This window comes from Argentina silus (assembly GCF_951799395.1).
Source record: "Argentina silus genome assembly, chromosome: 7".
NCBI lineage: Eukaryota > Metazoa > Chordata > Actinopteri > Argentiniformes > Argentinidae > Argentina > Argentina silus.
Window position 1 is genome coordinate 13,121,577 of NC_139661.1, and position 19,696 is coordinate 13,141,272.

Below are 19,696 nucleotides of genomic sequence, written 5' to 3' on the forward strand. Positions count from 1 at the left end.
CAAGCCCCTAGGCCCTAGACCCTACACCCTAAACCCCAGCTTCTACTCCCTAGCCCCTACTCCCTAGCCCCTACTACCTACACCCTACTCCCTAGCCCCTACTCCGTAGCTCCTACTCCCTAGCCCCTACTCCCTACTCTCTACTCCCTACTCCCTACTCCCTAGTCCCTACTCCCTAGCCCTTACTCCCTAGCCCCTAATCCCTAGCCCCTACTCCCTAGCCCTACTCCCTAGTCCTACTCCCTACTCCCTAGCCCCTACTCCCTAGTTCTGTTTGTTGTTGTTGTTTACCCTGATGTTCTGTTTGATGCTTGTCTGTTCCAGGACAGCCCATAGTGCCTCAGTGTTGCTATGGTTTCTGCATCGACCTGCTGATTAAGTTGGCCGGGGAAATGAACTTCACCTACGAGGTTCACCTGGTGGCTGATGGGAAGTTTGGCACGCAGGAGCGCGTGAGTATAGGAGAGAGGGAGAGGGGGAGAGGGGAAGAGGGGAAATACATTTCTTCAGTGTTATTTTCCCCCAGTTGTCATGGGGACCCACACATGATGGAGGCATGTGACTGTTGGCTCCCAGCCAGGTGTGACCAGACGTCTGACGACCTCAACATAACGCACGCAACGGAATTAAGAATGGTGTCAAACACATGCGTATGACACTGTTCCTCATTCCGTTCCATGCATTACAACGAGCCCCCCCCCCCCCCCCCCCCCAGGTGAACAACAGTAACAAGAAGGAGTGGAACGGTATGATGGGGGAGCTCCTGGGAGGCATGGCAGACATGATTGTAGCTCCCCTCACCATCAACAACGAGCGTGCCCAGTACATCGAGTTTTCCAAGCCTTTCAAGTACCAGGGCCTCACCATCCTCGTCAAGAAGGTACACACCTGTGTGTGTGTGTGTGTGTGTGTGTGTGTGTGTGTGTGTGTGTGGGTGTGCATGCGTGTGTGTAGTACCCTTCCTTTAACTGCTGTGTGTGTGTGTGTGTGTGTGTGTGTGTGTGTGTGTGTGTGTGTGTGTGTGTGTGTGTGTGTGTGTGTGTGTGTTGTGTTGTAGGAAATCCCTCGCAGTACTCTGGACTCGTTCATGCAGCCGTTCCAAAGCACCCTCTGGCTGCTGGTGGGTCTGTCGGTCCATGTGGTGGCGGTGATGCTCTACCTATTAGACCGGTTCAGGTATGGACCAGGGGAGAGGCTGGGGGAGGCTGGGGGAGGTACACAACGGAGGACTGATGGGGTCAGAACAGGTGAGAGGCTGGTGGAGGTAGACATTGGAGGACAGGATCATTGTAATGCATGGAATGGAATAAGAAATGGTATCAAACACACACCATCCCTCATTCCATTCCATGCATTACCGCCCGTCCTCCGATGTCTACCTCCACCAGCCTCCACTGGTACAGAAACTGCACAATCCATGAAGAACATCATGTCAGTCAGTCCTGTGGCTGGGAGGCTGGGAGGGTAAAGGCTGGGAGGGTAAAGGGTGGGAGGGTAAAGGCTGGGAGGCTGGGAGGCTGAGAGGCTGGGAGGCTGAGAGGCTGAGAGGCTGAGAGGCTGGGAGGCTGAGAGGCTGGGAGGCTGGGAGGCCGGGAGGCCGGGAGGCCGGGAGGCTGAGAGAATAAAGCCCTGTGTCTGTGTGTCTGCAGCCCGTTTGGAAGGTTTAAAGTGAACAGTGAAGAAGAAGAAGAAGATGCCCTCACCTTGTCCTCTGCCATGTGGTTCTCATGGGGAGTACTGCTGAACTCTGGGATAGGAGAAGGTAAACAACACACTGAACTCTGAGATAGGAGAACGTAAACAACACACTGAACTCTGGGATAGGAGAAGGTAAACAACACTGAGCTCTGACCTGCACATTTCCCAATATAGCAGAGGCGTTTTGGAATCACACTCTCGTGATGAGGTAGCCCTCCCTGAGACCCCCCATGTAAACTCAAGTGTCTAACCCTAACCCTAGCCCTAACCCAACCCTAGCCCTGACCCTAACCCTAACCCTGATCCACCCTAACCCTGACCCTGACCCTAACACTAACCCTAACCCTGATCACCAGAACATGATTCTTCCTGTGCAGCCATAACAAGTGTGTTGCGATTTGTGTCCTTAACAGTCATGTCAATAACTTGAATCTGTAACTAACTATTTGTGTAACTATTTAACATGGGTAACCAGGAGCACCCCGGAGTTTCTCGGCCAGAATCCTAGGCATGGTGTGGGCTGGGTTTGCCATGATCATAGTGGCATCATACACTGCCAACCTGGCTGCCTTCCTGGTGCTGGACCGGCCTGAGGAGCGCATCACCGGCATCAACGACCCCAGGGTAGGCCAGACCCTAGCCCTAACCCTAGCCCTAGCCCTAACCCTAACCCTGACCCTAACCCTAACCCTAGCCCTAACCCTAGTTCTAACCACCCCACCCTAACGTGTATGCGTGTGTGCATGCATGCCTGCGTGCCTGCGTGTCTGTGTGTGTGTGTGTGTGTGTGTGTGTGTATGTGTGTGCTTTCCTTCCATAGCTGCGTAACCCATCAGACAAGTTCATCTACGCCACAGTGAAGCAGAGCTCTGTGGACATCTACTTCCGGCGGCAGGTGGAGCTCAGCACCATGTACCGCCACATGGAGAAGCACAACTATGAGAGCGCCGCAGAGGCCATCCAGGCTGTCAGAGACAAGTGAGCGTCCTGGACCAGCCGTGGGGGGCGGGGCCTAGGGTCATGTGTGTGTGTGTGTGTGTGTGGGGGGGGGGGGTCTAGGGTCATGTGTGTGTGTGTGGGGCGGGGGGGGGGGGGGGGGGGCTAGGGTTATGTGTGTGTGGCGGGGGACAAGCGAAAGGGTTAGGGTTTTTATCTGTGTCTATTTTATTCCCTCTTCCATCCTTCCATCCATCCCTCCATCCCCCCCTCCTCTCCTCCCTCAGCATTCTGCATGCATTCATCTGGGACTCGGCCGTGCTGGAGTTCGAGGCGTCCCAGAAGTGTGACCTCGTCACGACCGGAGAGCTGTTCTTCCGTTCCGGCTTTGGTATCGGGATGAGGAAGGACAGCCCATGGAAACAGAACGTTTCCCTAGCCATTCTCAGGTAGTAGACCTGTCCCAGATCATAGTATGATAAAGCCATTCTCAGCTAGTAGACCGGTCCCACATCGCATAGCCATTCTCAGGTAGTAGACCAGCCTCCCCCAGCCTCCCCTGTAGTGTGCTGTGTTGATCCCTGGGCAACGTTGTCCCCTCTGTGCCTGCAGCTCCCATGAGAACGGCTTCATGGAGGACCTGGACAAGACCTGGGTCAGATACCAGGAGTGTGACTCCAGGAGCAACGCTCCTGCCACACTCACCTTCGAGAACATGGCTGGTAGGGTTCTCTCTTCACTACACAAAGGTACAAATCGGAGGACGGGCTCATTGTAATAGCATGGAACAGAGCGAGGAAAGGTATCAATCAATCTGTCAATCAATATCAGTCTGTTTGATTCCATTCCATGCATTACAATGAGCCCGTCCTCCGATTTCTACCTCCACCAGCCTCCCCTGCACATACCGTAGGTTTGGGTCTCTCTTTACTGGACATTCTGGACCGCTATCAGGAGTAAGGAGAGAGATAACAGAGGGTTGGTCACTGACTGGACCAAGATTAATGCTAGCAATATTTTAACATATCATATTTGTGTTTGTCTGCTCAATACAAAGTGCAGAGAATATCAAAATACCTCACAGCGGCTCAGACTAAAACACTTATGGCGTTTTTCCACTGTCAGTCTTGGCACCGGTGCTCGGCCCAAAGCCTCAGACTTTTGTGTTTCCATCCCAGAGAATGGCCCAAAAAAGCCCAGGGCTATGATTTTTGGGACTATGGCCACAATGTTTGGGACTTGGCCGGGGTTTAGGGGTAGGCATGAGATGTGAGCTATGCCTCCCTTGTTTGGCTGGGCTGGTCGATGGGACTGCTGCTTGTTATGTTACACAAGCATGAACACACAATAGAAACCCTTAGGTCCTTTGGTTTGGAGTCACGTTTAGAAGCATTTATATGCACTAAGTTTGCTCAGCTGTGGGTAAGCAACCATTTTCATTTCAAAGGAAATGTGACTGGCCCATGCGGCTGGCTGACTCAACAATCTGTGCTAGTTTCCAGGTACATTTCTAAATGACATAAAATGCCTCATACTCGACCACTCAAGTCCTTTGCTAATTTCTAAGTGAAGTTGTGGAGAAATTCGTTGGAGAAAAACTTGAAAATTGTTGACAGATTTATTGTTTCAGTAACCAGTAGTCATGCGGGTTTGAGGGTGAAACTCGACGTCGATAGTTTACCCTGGGTGGTGGAAACACAACACACCATAAAACACCAACGCTTGGAAGCACTCAGTGGCGTAGCACACTAATGCACATATCATATAATCATTCCTGGTTCAATTCCGACCCTCAACATATCTTGTATATCATCCCTCCTCTCTCTCATCGATCCTTCCTGTTAATCTCTACTGTCTCTATCCCAATCAAGCAGAAATGCCCTAAAAAAAACATATTAATAAAAAAAAAAAACACTCGTACTTGGGCCCAAAAGGAGTCTGAAGTGGTACCCGGTCTCTGGTGGAACAGCACCGGGAGAAAGCCTTCATCTGTGGTGGCCAGGCAGGCAGTAACGCTGGAGTTTGAGTTTATTTAATTCGTGCTCACAGGAAAAAAAGTGGAATAAAAGCACATTAAACAACAATTACACATATCAGGAACCATAGTGTCCATTTTGATTTTGTTTTCAGACTTTTGCATTCTAGAGTCTAACAGGTTGTTATGATGTGTTAAACTCCTCCCCCTCCCGCCAGGCGTGTTCATGCTGGTTGCCGGCGGCATCGTTGCGGGGATCTTCCTCATCTTCATCGAGATCGCGTACAAACGCCACAAGGACGCACGCAGGAAGCAGATGCAGCTGGCCTTTGCCGCGGTCAACGTGTGGAGGAAGAACCTGCAGGTATGACCCATGGCGGCGGCCATCTTGGGAAGGGCAACACAGACCCGCCTTCTATGACCTTCAGACAGAGGAGACACAGGCCCTAGAGCAGAGACACTTAGAGGCACCTCTCTCTCTCTGTCTCCCTCTCCCTCTGTTTTCTTATCTATCAATCTATCTTTCTCGCTCTCTCTTACTCACTCTGTCTCTCTCTCTTTTTAGCTATCTATCTATCTTTATCTCTCTCTCTCTCTCTCTCTCTCTCTCTATACCGTATATCAGTCTTTCTTTCTTTCTCGCTCTCTCTCTCTCTCTCTCTCTCTCTCTGTGTACAGATCTATCTATCTCTGCCCTGTCTTCTGCTGTGTGTGAGAGAGAGCATGAGGCCACTGCTGGTCTCCTGCCTGGAGGGGGAGAGGGGGAGAGAGGGGGGGAGAGAGAGGGGGGAGAGCAGGGGGCAGCAGGAGCCTCTGATGTGCCTGCTGTACAGTCAGCTTGGTGCATGCTGGGACCACATCGCTGGTGAATAGAACAGCAGGCGACTACAGAGATCAGAGTCTCCCAGCTGAGACACACACACACACACACACACACACACACACACACACACACACACACACACACACACACACACACACACACCATGTTAACACACTGTGTCTATGTGAGGGGGTTTGAGAGAAACAGGAGTCTTTTGTGTTTTGAAAGGCCAACCATGCTACACTACAGTTGACTCCCCAGCAGTATATGATAGGCTACTAGCCTCCCCAGCAGTACATGATAGGCTACCAGCCTCCCCAGCAGCATATGATAGGCTACCAGCCTCCCCAGCAGCATATGATAGGCTAGCCAAGGTATCGGAGGACGGGCTCATTCTAGGGTATGGAATGGAATGAGGAACGGTATCTAACTGTTTGATGAGCCCGTCCTCCGATTTCTACCTCCACCAGCCTCTTCTGCTGTAGGCCTGTGGGCTTTCATCAGTGAGAAACAGAAGGCCCTGTTCTGTCAGACAGTTCTGATGGTGGGCTCAGGGGCTGTGTCGACAGAATACTGCTTTTGAATGTCTTTAGAGTTGACTTTGAAAGATGTGGATCAACATTTACATAATAGTACATCTACTGCAGGGATGTGACCTCTCCATTAGCCTGCTCTCTCTGGTTTATGCTTTGGGAATCAACTACATGCAGGACACTCCCACACACCACCCACTACCACACACACACACACACACACACACACACACACACAAGCATATACTCCACACATGCACACACGCACATGCATGCATGCACACACACACACACACACACACACACACACACACACACACACACCCACACACACACCCACTACCACCACCACCACCACCAGTTACAAGGTCAGTACTAATTAAAACTCCTAATTCCAGAAGCTCAGATAAGTGCATTTCCTTGTTCAGTTCTTAAAGATCTCGGAAACTGTTGTAGATGTATTCAGGCATGACGTAAACAATACATGTAGCCAATGCATCACACACACACACACACACACACACACACACACACACACACACACACACACACCACACCACACATACACACACACAGTGCAGTGCTTACTGTTTTAAAGTACAGTAACACTGCTAATTGTTTTATGCAACATGACAAGCCAGACTTCCCAAGATGCATCTGTGTAGTCTGAACTAAGGGTGTTTGTCAAACCCACAGTTCGGTTCGTCCTCGGTTCAACAGAAAAAAAAATGAAATCATTAAATCCCTCTCTACCAGCATGCCTGTGGGCTGTGTGACTCTCTATAGGACTCAGATTTGGAGCGCTGGACTTTCTATTACTCACATCCGTGTAGGGCCATATAAAATCACCATTTTATTTTATTCCATTTCTTCAGTTCTTTAGCTCAAAATTACACTTGGAATCATTGAAATATGTGGATATTATGTAGTATAGTTTATATTGGTTGTGCTTCGAGATGAATAGATAGAGCTCCTACAAATGAATAATTTACTGCTAAACATTCGCTGCAACTTTTCCAAATAATAAAAAATAAATGTGAATAAGGGAATATTGACCAAACGTGGATCATATGATGTTGAACAGGGGCCCAACGTTTTCCTGGCATTTTTTTCCTGGCTACACATACTCTGCAGTAGGTGCCATACAGACACACACACACACACACACACACACACACTCACAGGACATAAAGAAGTATAAATGATTGTGTGCCCTACGTGTGTGCATTGTAGATCACACTACTTGCCTGTGCTCCATGCTGTGGGTTGAACTCTACAGTAATAAATCATGCTGCTGTACATGAGCCTGCGCTTCTCAAGGAAAATTAACATCTCACAAAGGAATATCTGACTAATGCTGGAGCTGGTTCTGAATGGATCATGTATTATTGAGTTATGCTTGTGGCCATTTACTGTACATGCATATGTATGAAGGTGTACATGTGCATTTTAAACACCGATATCAGGCAGACATTGTGCACAGCTGAACAGCTAGCTGTTGGAGCTGAGCTAGCCATTGGAGCTAGCCATAGGAGCTGGCCATTGGAGCTGGCCATTGGAGCTAGCTATTGGAGCTAGCCATAGGAGCGAGGGTGGGGGGGGGGGGGACTGATAGCAAACAACCTCCCCCAGAGAACATCAATAATTCATCTGTACATATACATTTATTTTAGGATAGGAAGTGTACTGGAGCCTCTTATAGGTCTTGTAGGGGTGTAGGGGTGTAGAGGTGTAGGGGTGTAAGGTGTGGGGGTGTAGGGGTGTAGAGGTGTAGAGATGTGGGGGTGTAGGGACGGGTGTAGAGGTGTAAGGTGTAGGGGTGTAAGGTGTAGGGGTGTAAAGTGTGGGGGTGTAGGGAGGGGTGTAGACGTGTAGAGGTGTAGGGGTGTAGAGGTGTGGGGGTGTAGGGAGGGGTGTAGAGGTGTGGGGGTGTAGGGAGGGGTGTAGAGCTGTAGGGGTGTAGAGGTGTAGAGGTGTAGCGGTGTAGGGGTGTAGAGGTGTAGGGGTGTAGAGGTGTAGGGGTGTAGGGAGGGGTGTAGAGGTGTAGAGGTGTAGAGGTGTAGGGGTGTAGAGGTGTAGGGGTGTAGGGAGGGGTGTAGAGGTGTAGAGGTCTAGAGGTGTAGAGGTGTAGGGGTGTAGGGGTGTAGAGGTGTAGAGGTGTAAGGTGTGGGGGTGTAAGGAGGGGTGTAGAGGTGTAAGGTGTGGGGGTGTAGAGCTGTAGGGGTGTAGACGTGTAAGGGTGTAGGGGTGTAGAGGTGTAGGGGTGTAGGGGTGTAGACGTGTAAGGGTGTAGAGGTGTGGGGGTGTAGAGGTGTAGAGGTGTAGAGGTGTAGGGGTGTAGAGGTGTAGAGGTGTAGGGGTGTAGAGGTGTAGAGGTGTAGGGGTGTAAAGTGTGGGGGTGTAGGGAGGGGTGTAGACGTGTAGAGGTGTAGGGGTGTAGAGGTGTGGGGTGTAGGGAGGGGTGTAGAGGTGTAGGGGTGTAGAGGTGTAGGGGTGTAGGGGTGTAGAGGTGTAGGGGTGTAGGGAGGGGTGTAGAGGTGTAGAGGTGTAGGGGTGTAGAGGTGTAGGGGTGTAGGGAGGGGTGTAGAGGTGTAGAGGTCTAGAGGTGTAGAGGTGTAGGGGTGTAGGGGTGTAGGGGTGTAGAGGTGTAGAGGTGTAAGGTGTGGGGGTGTAAGGAGGGGTGTAGAGGTGTAAGGTGTGGGGGTGTAGAGCTGTAGGGGTGTAGGGGTGTAGAGCAATGTTCCCTCTAATTTTTCATGTGTCTGGGCATATACACAAGCTCCCTGAGCACACTGAGGACCACTGTGAGCAACATCAGATGTGCACGCTGTGGCCACACACCAGTATCACACCTGTTCAAAACCTTGGATCATAGCAAGTTACATGTCTTATTAAAATAATCAAATTACAGCAGCAATTTTCATTAGTTTACTTTTAATATAAGCGATTTGGCCCACTTAAAATGAAAAAGACAAAAATCTTGTTGTTCATGAGATGTATAGTATGTTATATGTTATATGTGAGAGTCCTGCTTTGGCCATGGGAAGAGTCCTGCTTTGGCCATGGGAAGAGTCCTGCTTTGGCCTGGCTGTGGTCCAGTTGTGGCCTGGCTGAGGGTCCTGTTCTGGAAAAAAATGAGACATATACACCTTTCAGACATAACATTTTGTTCACATTAAAACATTCACATTTTGCTCAATGACATGTGCTGTAGCTTGTGATACAGTGTAAATTCTTGTAACTCTTTGTCTGTAAAATATCTAATTACACAGTTTTTTTATTAGCATTTCTACTACCCATAAATTATCTAGTAGTAACAGCATTTAATGATTAATATCCATAAATAAAAAATCTTAATAAATGTCACTAGAATATGCACACATTTTGACTTTAATTTTACCTTATTTTTCACGTCTGTCCTTCTCACTTCAATGGTTGTACACTTTGTCCAGGTTGATGGCTTCGTCTGCTTCTTGCTTTGACTTTATGCGCATCAGCTGGTCCAAATGTGCCACTTCAAGACGATTTCTGGATGCTGTTTTGATATGATTCATTAAACTAAATCCTCTTTCACAATCTGCACTGGAAGCTTGAAATGTAGCACAAATATGCTGCGCTACGCAGCAACTGGCGGCAAATTCAAATGTGCGTAACGCAGCAACCGGCGGTAGATGCAATGCTGCGTAGCGCAGCATCCGGCACAAATGGGTTAACTCCGCCGCATTGTTGTTAGCTAGCTAACCTGCATGGTGCGTATGGGCAGGGCACATATGCAAGAACTATCAATGCTATGATTGGCTGCGTAGCGTAAGTAAACCGTATCGTATCATTGGCTGGACACCTGTCACTCACTGTGTTACATTGAAAAATGGTACAAAAAACACATTATTGGTCTAATTAATTAGATTAGATTAGGTCTAATATTAGATATTAATTAATACGTTTATGGTGAATTTTATTTTATGCACTGCATAGATTTTCTTGTGCGCTGAGAATGTGCGAGCAGTGCGCGATTGCACAGGCGCGCAGCTTAGAGGGAACATTGGTGTAGAGGTGTAGGGGTGTAGAGGTGTAGGGGTGTAGGGGTGTAGGGATGTAGACGTGTAAGGGTGTAGAGGTGTGGGGGTGTAGAGGTGTAGAGGTGTAGGGGTGTAGAGGTGTAGGGGTGTAGAGGTGTAGAGGTGTAGGGGTGTAGAGGTGTAGAGGTGTAGGGGTGTAGGGGTGTAGAGGTGTGGGGGTGTAGAGGTGTACGGGTGTAGGGGTGTAGAGGTGTGGGGGTATAGGGAGGGGTGTAGAGCTGTAGGAGTGTAGATGTGTAGGGGTGTAGAGGTGTAGGGGTGTAGGGAGGGGTGTAGAGGTGTAGAGCTGTAGGGGTGTAGAGCTGTAGGTATGTAGGGGTGTAAGGTATAGGGGTGTAGGGGTGTAGGGGTGTAAGGTGTAGGGGTGTAAGGTGTAGGGGTGTAAGGTGTAGGGGTGTAAGGTGTGGGGGTGTAGAGGTGTAGGGGTGTAGAGGTGTAGGGGTGTAGAGGTGTAGAGGTGTAGGGGTGTAGAGGTGTAGAGGTGTAGGGGTGTAGGGGTGTAGAGGTGTGGGGGTGTAGAGGTGTACGGGTGTAGGGGTGTAGAGGTGTGGGGGTATAGGGAGGGGTGTAGAGCTGTAGGAGTGTAGATGTGTAGGGGTGTAGGGGTGTAGAGGTGTAGGGGTGTAGGGAGGGGTGTAGAGGTGTAGAGCTGTAGGTATGTAGGGGTGTAAGGTATAGGGGTGTAGGGGTGTAGGGGTGTAAGGTGTAGGGGTGTAAGGTGTAGGGGTGTAGGGGTGTAAGGTGTAGGGGTGTAAGGTGTGGGGGTGTAGGGGTGTAGAGGTGTAGGGGTGTAGAGGTGTAGGGATGTAGGGGTGTAGGGGTGTAAGGTGTGGGGGTGTGGGGTGTAGAGGTGTAGGGGTGTAAGGTGTAGGGGTGTAAGGTTTAGAGGTGTAGGGGTGTAGAGGTGTAGGGGTGTAGAGGTGTAGAGGTGTAGGAGACAGATTTGGGGGCTCAAGTCTCTGTAATAGCAGTCAGGTGACTCCCACAGAGCAGAACAGGTAAACAAACAAACAAACAAACAAACAACGTCAGGTGTAAACAAACCAGACAAGGTGTAAACAAGAAACAACTCACTTACGTTGTGACCATCTTTTTATTTGACATCAGTGTTTCTTTATAAATGGATTTCAATGGATTGTGTGTGTTGGTGTCCATACTTCATACTGTACCACACTGCTTCTCCTCTCCTATTCTGCTGGCATCACTCCTGGGGGGCGTCTCCTCAGTCTTCACTTGATTCCTCTCCTTGTTTCCTCTCCTTGTTTCCTTTCCTTCATTAGTAAGAATCTGACAGAACTGTAGAGGTGAAATCAAAACCTCCTTTAGAGATCTGCTCTCAACTGTCTCCTCCTGTCCTGCCAATGTCAGAAAAAGAGAGGAGACTAGGAGAGGGGACTAGGAGAGGGGACTAGGAGAGGAGACTAGGAGAGGAGACTAGGATAGGGGACTCTGAGAGGAGACTAGAAGAGGAGACGAGGAGAGGAGACTAGGAGAGGAGACTAGGATAGGGGACTAGGAGAGGAGACGAGGAGAGGAGACTCAGAGAGGACACTAGGAGAGGAGTGTAAGAGGGGAGACTAGGAGAAGAGACTAGGAGAGGAGACTAGGAGAGGGACAAGAAGAGGAGACAAGGAGAGGAGACTAGGAGAGGAGACTAGGTGAGACTATGGAGACGCAGCCCAGGTTGTTGATCAGCAGACTTCTCTGTCATACTGCTGTTCACCTGCTGACTGGCAGGAGGCACTGTGGCATTAGGATTCTGAATGTTGACAAGAGAATTAGAATAAGTTGTACTTCTATGAAATAGTGACAACATTGGGAACAGTGAGGTCACAGACACACACACTCACACACACACACACACACACACACACACACACAGATGATACTGATTTACAATAACAGAATAACGTTTATGCGCGCGCGCGCGCGCATAAACGTTATTCTGTTATTGTAAATCAGTATCATCTGATTCAGACCATGGCATTGAAAAGAACTATTCCGTTTCACAATATTAGGTAGGTGTTACTTCTGAATGGAATAGAATCCCCAGGACCGGCGTCTCCTGTGTTAGATGTTCAACTCCATGCTGAACTGAAGGTTTCTCTGTCGAGCGGAAAACACCCAGATATTATCACCTCAGTTTCCATGGTAACCTTGAACCGAAGCTGTGGCATATTCACAGACCCTTTTTAACACATAGGCTGTGCTCCAAAATGTGTTATTGCGCTCTATCTAGAGCATATCCATCGAGATAGAGCGCAAGAACGCATTTTGGAACACAGCTATCGCATTTAAAAAAAAACTGAACACCCATGAGTGATTATTCTCTGTCACTCTACAATATTCACATTCATCTGTACACCCACATTGCATACGTAGTCAGATCTGCTGGGGTGAGAAACGTGGTAGTAGCAACACCCTAGTGTCAAACACCACCACTAACAACACCCTAGTGTCAAACACCACCAGTACTAGTAACAACACCCTAGTGTCAAACACCACCACTAACAACACCCTAGTGCCAAACACCACAGTAGCAACACCCAAGTGTCAAACACCACAGTAGCGACACCCTAGTGTCAAACACCACCAGTAACAACACCCTAGTGTCAAACACCACCAGTAACAACACCCTACTATCAAACACTACCAGTACGAGTAACAACACCCTAGTGTCAAACACCACCAGTACTAGTAACAACACCCTAGTGTCAAACACCACCAGTAACAACACCCTAGTGTCTAACACCACACTAGCAACACCCTAGTGTCAAACACCACCAGTAACAACACCCTAGTGTCAAACACCACCAGTTTGTCAAAACACCACCAGTAACAACACCCTATTGTCAAACACCACCAGTAACAACACCCTAGTGTCAAACACCACCAGTAACAACACCCTAGTGTCAAACACCACCAATACTACTAACAACAGAGAACCACTGGCTTGTAACTTGACAACAGCTTGACAACAGCCTAGCGCCCAGCATGTGACCTTGCTGTTGCTTATTGATCAGAAGGCTCCAGCCAGGAGGACACTGCTGCTACTGCTGATTAACTGTCCTAACTAAACACCACAACCATTCCCAATCTGAGCCAAACGCTGCCCTGAGGGGGAGAGGGAACAGGGGTGTGAGTGTGTGTGTGTGTGTGTGTGTGTGTGTGTGTGTGTGTGTGTGTGTGAGTGAGTGAGTGAGTGAGTGAGTGTGTGTGTGTGTGTGTGTGTGTGTGTGTGTGTGTGTGTGTGTGTGTGTGTGTGTGTGTCATCACAAGTCATCTCTTGTGTTTTTGTCTCCTGTCTTCTCTGCAGCCTTACCCTACTGACATAACAGGCCAGCTCAACCTATCAGATCCCTCCGTCAGCACTGTGGTGTGAGAGAGAGACGGAGAGAGACGGAGCGAAGGTGAGAGACAAAGAGACGGAGAGAGAGAAGAGGAGAGAGAAGAAGAGAGAGACTTTGGACAGAAGGGAGTGAGAAGATGATGATGTTGTGCCAGAGAAGTGCTGGTCCATTGCTGCTACTCTATGCCACCCCTCAGAACCCCTCAGAACCCATTAACCCCTCAGAACCCATCAACCCCTCAGAACCCATCAACCCATCTAGAACCCATCAGAACCCATCTGAACCCATAAGGACCCATACAGAACCCATCTAGAACCCATCCGAACCCATCAACCCATCTGAATCCATCAGAACCCATCAGAACTCATCAAAATCCATCAGAATCCATCAGAACCCATCAACCCATTTCGAATGACCGTTCTAGAATCCCTATCCCTTCCATTCTGAGCCTGTCCCAGACAAGCAGAACATGGACAACCTGCTAACACACTGACCCACTGTAGAACACAAAGACCTGCTACACCTCACCTCACTTGGCCCACGCACGGCCACGCAGACCCCAGCCCTGACCCTGACCCCGACCCCAGCCCTGATCCTGACCCTCACCCTGACCCTGATCCTGACCCCAGCCCTGACCCTGACCCTGACCCCAGCCCTGACCCTGACCTCTGACCCTGGCCCAGCATTACCATAGCACCCATAGCTTTAGGATTATTTTTATATGCTGTCTGTAGTTGTATTCTGTATACACATGAAACAAGATGATTATCGATTATTATTAACTGTTATGTTGATGTTCTCACTACTACTGACCATATCATACAAGACTTAAATCAACGGTAAACTCACTGTATTTCTGACAAAGCTTTGTGATAGATTCATAGATGATGTTTTAACCGTATAATGTGATGTCAGCGTCTCTCTACCTCCGCGTGCAGAATCCAGGCCCTCCCTCCACCACGGCTAGATGTGTTGAACAGCACTGTGCTTTAGTAGTGATGTGTTCCATTCTGAACCGTAGGATATCAGTTCTAGCGGATGTTGTTGGTGCAGTATCAAATGAGGAGGACATGTAGATGTACACTAGAAGCATGCAGCTCTGTAGATGTCTAACTAGACAAGCTAACCCTGGGTAATGAGGTAGTATTGAGGTAGTACTGAAGTAGTATTGAGGTACTGTAATATTGAGGTATTACTGAGGTACTATAGTATTGAGGTAGTATTGAGGTACTGTAATACTAAGGTACTGTAGTATTGAGGTAGAATTGAGGTAATACTGAGGTACTGTAATATTGAGGTAATACTGAGGTACTGCAATACTGAGGTAATACTGAGGTACTGTAGTATTGAGGTAGTATTGAGGTAATACTACTAATACTGTAGTATTGAGGTAATACTCAGGTACTGTAATACTGAGGTAATACTGAGGTACTGTAGTATTGAGGTAAAACTGAGGTAATACTACTAATACTGTAGTATTGAGGTGAAACTGAGGTAATACTGAGGTAATATCACTAATACTGTAGTATTGAGGTAATACTGAGGTACTATAATACTGAGGTAATACTGAGGTACCGTACTGCCATTCAGCAACTCTGCAATGTTGGCACGAACAACTTGTTTACCACATGAGAGAGTTGTTTAAACAGACAGAGACTGGCAGCCTTCAGATGTTTCTATATATAGTTCACTCAATAATACTCTGCCCTTCATCTGTTTGGTTTACCATGTGTAACAAGATTATTCATGTGAAAGAATTTAACCATCAACAGCATGTCTCTCTCTCTACACATCTCAAAGAACCGAGGGCAACTCTGAGCTATTGCAGGAAACATGAAGCAAAATGTAGCTGAATATAGTTTCTTTATAAAAGGGATGACACAGCATTTTCATGAAAAGAGAGTAGGGTTACGGTTAGGTTCTGGAAGGAAGGTTAATGTTTGGTGAACCATGTGATTTAAGACAGACCACAGAGTTCTACATTATAGTGACGTAGAGACATCGTTACTGGGCGTGTTGAGCTTAAACTGCATTGATGGTGACGACCTCTATTCTGTTCAAAATACCCATTAATGATAACTACGTCATTGTAATGTGTGTGTGTATATATATATATATATATATATATATATATATATATATATATATATATATATATATATTTGGTGTATATACACTTTTTAATGTTCTCTAAATCTAGAGGTAATTTAGGTGATAATGGCATTAGAAGATATGTGGTCAGGTACTTGATGATATACAGTATAATTCCTATTACATTATATTTCACTGCTTTATTGTATTGCATACAGTATATGTGACATTAGATGGTAAAGAACCGTTCCATTACCCTGGCACCCCATATACTGGAACTTAGTCAACTGTGAGAAAATTAATTATCAGCAAAAAATATATTATCTGCAAAAGGTTTCTATCCTGTAAAACAGAACTCAGAACTCCTGTATTGTACAGTGGAGGCTGGCGGAGGTAGAAATCAGAGGATGGGCTCATTCATGGAACGGAATGAGGACTGGTATCAAACTTTGATTATTCTGTTCGATTATTCTTTATTCTGTTCCATGCATTACAATGAGCCCGTCCTCAGATTTCTACCTCCCCCAGCCTCCCCTGGTATTGTAGCTTATTAAAGTGTACTAACACTCCAAACCTATAACACTGTTCAGCACTTTAGTCTTAAACAACCAACCTGAGGGCTTGGTTCATTAACAATGTGAAATAATAACACTAATATATACTTGTATCTGTCACTATATAAGAGGTTGTAGGTGAGCTGAAGAGATATACTGTGTGTGTGTGTGTGTGTGTGTGTGTGTGTGTGTGTGTGTGTGTGTGTGTGTGTGTGTGTGTGTGTGTGTTATAACATTGCCTGTCTGGTCCAGGTTTCTTTTGTATTTTGTTCTATTATGATTGCAGGTAGTTCATCGAGGTATTGTTTTGTTGTTATGTTTTTGTAATTTGTTTTGTAAGCCTCAATATATGAAGAACAACAGAGTGTCAATGTAGCTATCAACCAGAAATATGAACTTTATCGCTGTGTTAATGTTCTGCTGTGCCCTGTATAAGAGTAATATTTGAAAATGGAGTGTTTTTAATCACAAAGGCAAAAATGATGTAGAAAATCTAGTTGAAAATCGAATTTCTTTCTCGAAACAGAGTGTTCAGAATGCATTGTGATCCATGAATGACTTGTTGGGTTTATTTAGTGTGACGGGAACGTCGTGTTTGCTGAGAAGTACAAAGGTCCCGTCAAACAGGGTTGGTTGAAACAGACGACATGACGGTGTATGATAATATTGGAACGTGACTGGCTTGCAATCAGGTTAATCAAAAGAAATCGAAATTAATTAATTGAAGAACAAGCATTTTTTTTGTATTATTATGTAATAGCAGGGCTTTTAAGATATTTTAACTTTGCTATTAATCACTACCAACCGTGCTTTTAATACCATTCCTATATTGTGTGAATATTAACTATAATAACTGTTTGTAATAGAAATCAGCTGTATTCAATTGTGCAAATAAAATGTCTGATATACAGTATAGTATATATATATATCAACATGATAATATGTGTGGACATTATTGTTATTGCATGCACCCAAAAACATATCAGGAAAACTGCGATTCCCAAATTGATTGGTTTGATGATCGATGCACTCATTGGCAAATCATTAACAGCTAAAGCTTTCGGCGAATGGCTCAAATTCATTCTACCTTGAGTACCTGGACAGAGAGGGGAGACTGGTGGAGGTAGAAATCGGAGGACGGGCTCACTGTAATGCATGAAACGGAGAAAGGAATGATATCAGAAACGTGTTTGATACCATTCCTCTTTCCGTTCCATGCATTTCAATGAGCCCGTCCTGCGATTTCTACCTCCGCCAGCCTCCCGGGCGCTAGTTCGTAGGGGCTACTGTAGGTTATTCCCTCAAACTCTGCGTGACCCGGGAGGTGTAGCTGGACCTCACCCAAGGCGGTGTGGCGGACTCGGGTGACATTATCGACTGCTACTGACTTTGCACCGTTCTTTTGCGCAAAGCTCCACAGCTACAGGTAGGTCTGCCGACGTCTCTCTATCATTTCAATTATTCAAACAAGGCAGCATGTTGGTGGTTCTCCGTTTTAGACCTTGGTAGTTTTAACCCTTTTAGTTCTGTGAACCCCAGAATGGTTGACACAGATACTGTTTCACTTCTTACTGTGTAAATTGCTCCTCTCCTCTGGAGGTCGTGACGGTTACGTTCAAGTGCTTCTTGAAGCCGTTTCTTTGGCAACGAATCTATTTTTAGACTCGGAGCAAATCCGTGCTTATGCTGCCATAGAATGTGGATGCTTTGGGGGGAAATACAGCAGGGACTAGGGAGTAGGTAACAGAGCATGTTTGTGGGAGGGTACTGTCAGTATTCCCCTGGTGTTGGGGACCCTCAGTGTGCAGGCTTTAGTCAAGTGTTCATAGAGCATAGACGGTACAGGCCCATGATTGGCTGAGTCAGGTCTGTGATTGGCTGAGTCAGGTCTGTGATTGCAATGGGAGCACCAAAGGCCTGCGGACCCTCAGGGGACGCTTGGCTCTTACCGGGATTAAAGCCTGGCTGTGCGAGTGAGAGGCTGCATCAGAATGTATTCTTATCATCTTAGGTAACAGTGTTTGTGTGTGTGTGTGTGTGTGTGTGTGTGTGTGTGTGTGTGTGTGTGTGTGTGTGCCTTTGTGTGTGTGCCTTTGTGTGTGTGTGTGTGTGTGTGTGTGTGTGTGTGTGTGTGTGTGTGTGTGTGTGTGCACGCGTGTGCGTGTGTTTGTGATTGTGTGTGTGTGTACGCACAATGTGTGCGTGTGTGTGTGCGTGCGCGCATGTGTGTTCCATTCCACAGATCCCAGAGAACTGGTCTTCCCTGGAGGACTAACCCCTGCAGCAGGAGATGATGATTGGGACCGAGGGTGACTCCCACCTTCCTGCCTCCTGGATGAAGGGGCTCCTCTGGTCCTGCAGGGACCCCTCTTCTCTCTGGGAGTCTCCCTGCCTCTGCCCTCCTCCTCTTCCCCTCAGCCCCCCTCCTCCTCCCCTGTGCCACCAGCGCCTCCTGCTGGCCGTCCTCGTGCTCTGCGCTCTGGCGGTCATGGTGCTCCTCCTCCTGTGGAACTACCAGTGCCTCATCGTCACACGCATGTGCCAGGGCCACGACGAGAGCTCCGCCTTCCCCGCATGGAGCCGACCGGACACCCGGGACTGAACAACACACACACACACACACACACACATAACACACACACACACACTCACACACACATACATAGAAATACTATTCATTATATTCCTTTCAATTCATTATATTTTATATAACCGATTAGAATGTGTTGTATATGAATCAGTGTTTGATACCGTTCCTCATTCCAAGAATCCATGCATTACAACGAGCCCGTCCTCTGATTTCTACCTCCACCAGCCTCCCCTGATATGAATGCACACAACGGAACAGATGGATGCTGAAAAGACAGTGTGGCCCCCCTACCCTGTGTGTGTGTGTGTGTGTGTGTGTGTGTGTGCATGCAAGTGTGTATGTGTGTGTGCCTGCGTGCGTGCCTGCGTGCGTGCATGCGTGTGTTATGTGTGTGTGTGCATGCATGTGTGTGTTATGTGTGTGTGTGTGCCTGTGCGTGTGTGTGTTATGTGTGTGTGTGTGTGTGTGTGTGTGTGTGTGTGTGTTATGTATGTGTTGTGTGTGCGTGTGTGTGTGTGTGTGTGTTTGTGTGTGTGTGTGTGTGTGTGCCCCTGTCTCTGTCAAATGGCTCATGGCTCTGTGGCCAGGTGGTAGGACACTCATCACATCACCGCAGGGTTGCTGGTTCAATCCCCAGCTCCAGCTGACCTCTCTCCATCGTTTACACAAGCAACAGCCAAATGGACTCTCAATACGCCACACGGCATCTCTAGCTGTGGGTTAGCAACACTGACTATCCTCTGCCTGTCCCTGCCTGTGAGAAGCCTACTATATCTCTCTCTCTGTCTGTATTACTCGTCCATAATTACCATTCATGCCATGTCGACGTGTAATTATCATGTGCATAATTAACATCTTCATTTGACTGTGCGGCGGAGAGCAGGGACTGAAATAGGCTGTGCGGAAGGGAGAGGACACCAGGGTAATTACAAAGCCGTGATTAAGGACAGACAGTCATGTCTGCATGACATGGTATTTGTTATGAAAATAGAAAAGAGCAGAAAAGATAATATTGTCGCCGGCCTGAATTGACACACTGTGTGGGATTCAGAGCATATTATAAGCCA

General features: G+C 47.5%; 1 protein-coding gene across 2 annotated transcripts in view; it reads left to right on the forward strand.

The window, feature by feature from the left end:
* Positions 1 to 13,426, forward strand: part of LOC310806720 (glutamate receptor ionotropic, NMDA 1-like) — a gene marked incomplete at both ends in the record, with an annotated part of 28,438 nt that extends 15,012 nt beyond the window's left edge. For both annotated transcript variants that reach the window (XM_083672921.1, XM_083672922.1), the window contains 10 exons: positions 325 to 452; positions 716 to 880; positions 1,058 to 1,176; positions 1,650 to 1,762; positions 2,174 to 2,322; positions 2,519 to 2,676; positions 2,922 to 3,083; positions 3,247 to 3,356; positions 4,828 to 4,973; positions 13,361 to 13,426. In XM_083672921.1, the coding sequence (XP_083529047.1) occupies positions 325 to 452; positions 716 to 880; positions 1,058 to 1,176; positions 1,650 to 1,762; positions 2,174 to 2,322; positions 2,519 to 2,676; positions 2,922 to 3,083; positions 3,247 to 3,356; positions 4,828 to 4,973; positions 13,361 to 13,426 (1,316 nt within the window). The remainder of the gene's footprint in view (positions 1 to 324; positions 453 to 715; positions 881 to 1,057; positions 1,177 to 1,649; positions 1,763 to 2,173; positions 2,323 to 2,518; positions 2,677 to 2,921; positions 3,084 to 3,246; positions 3,357 to 4,827; positions 4,974 to 13,360) is intronic.
* Positions 13,427 to 19,696: the final 6,270 nt, after the last annotated feature.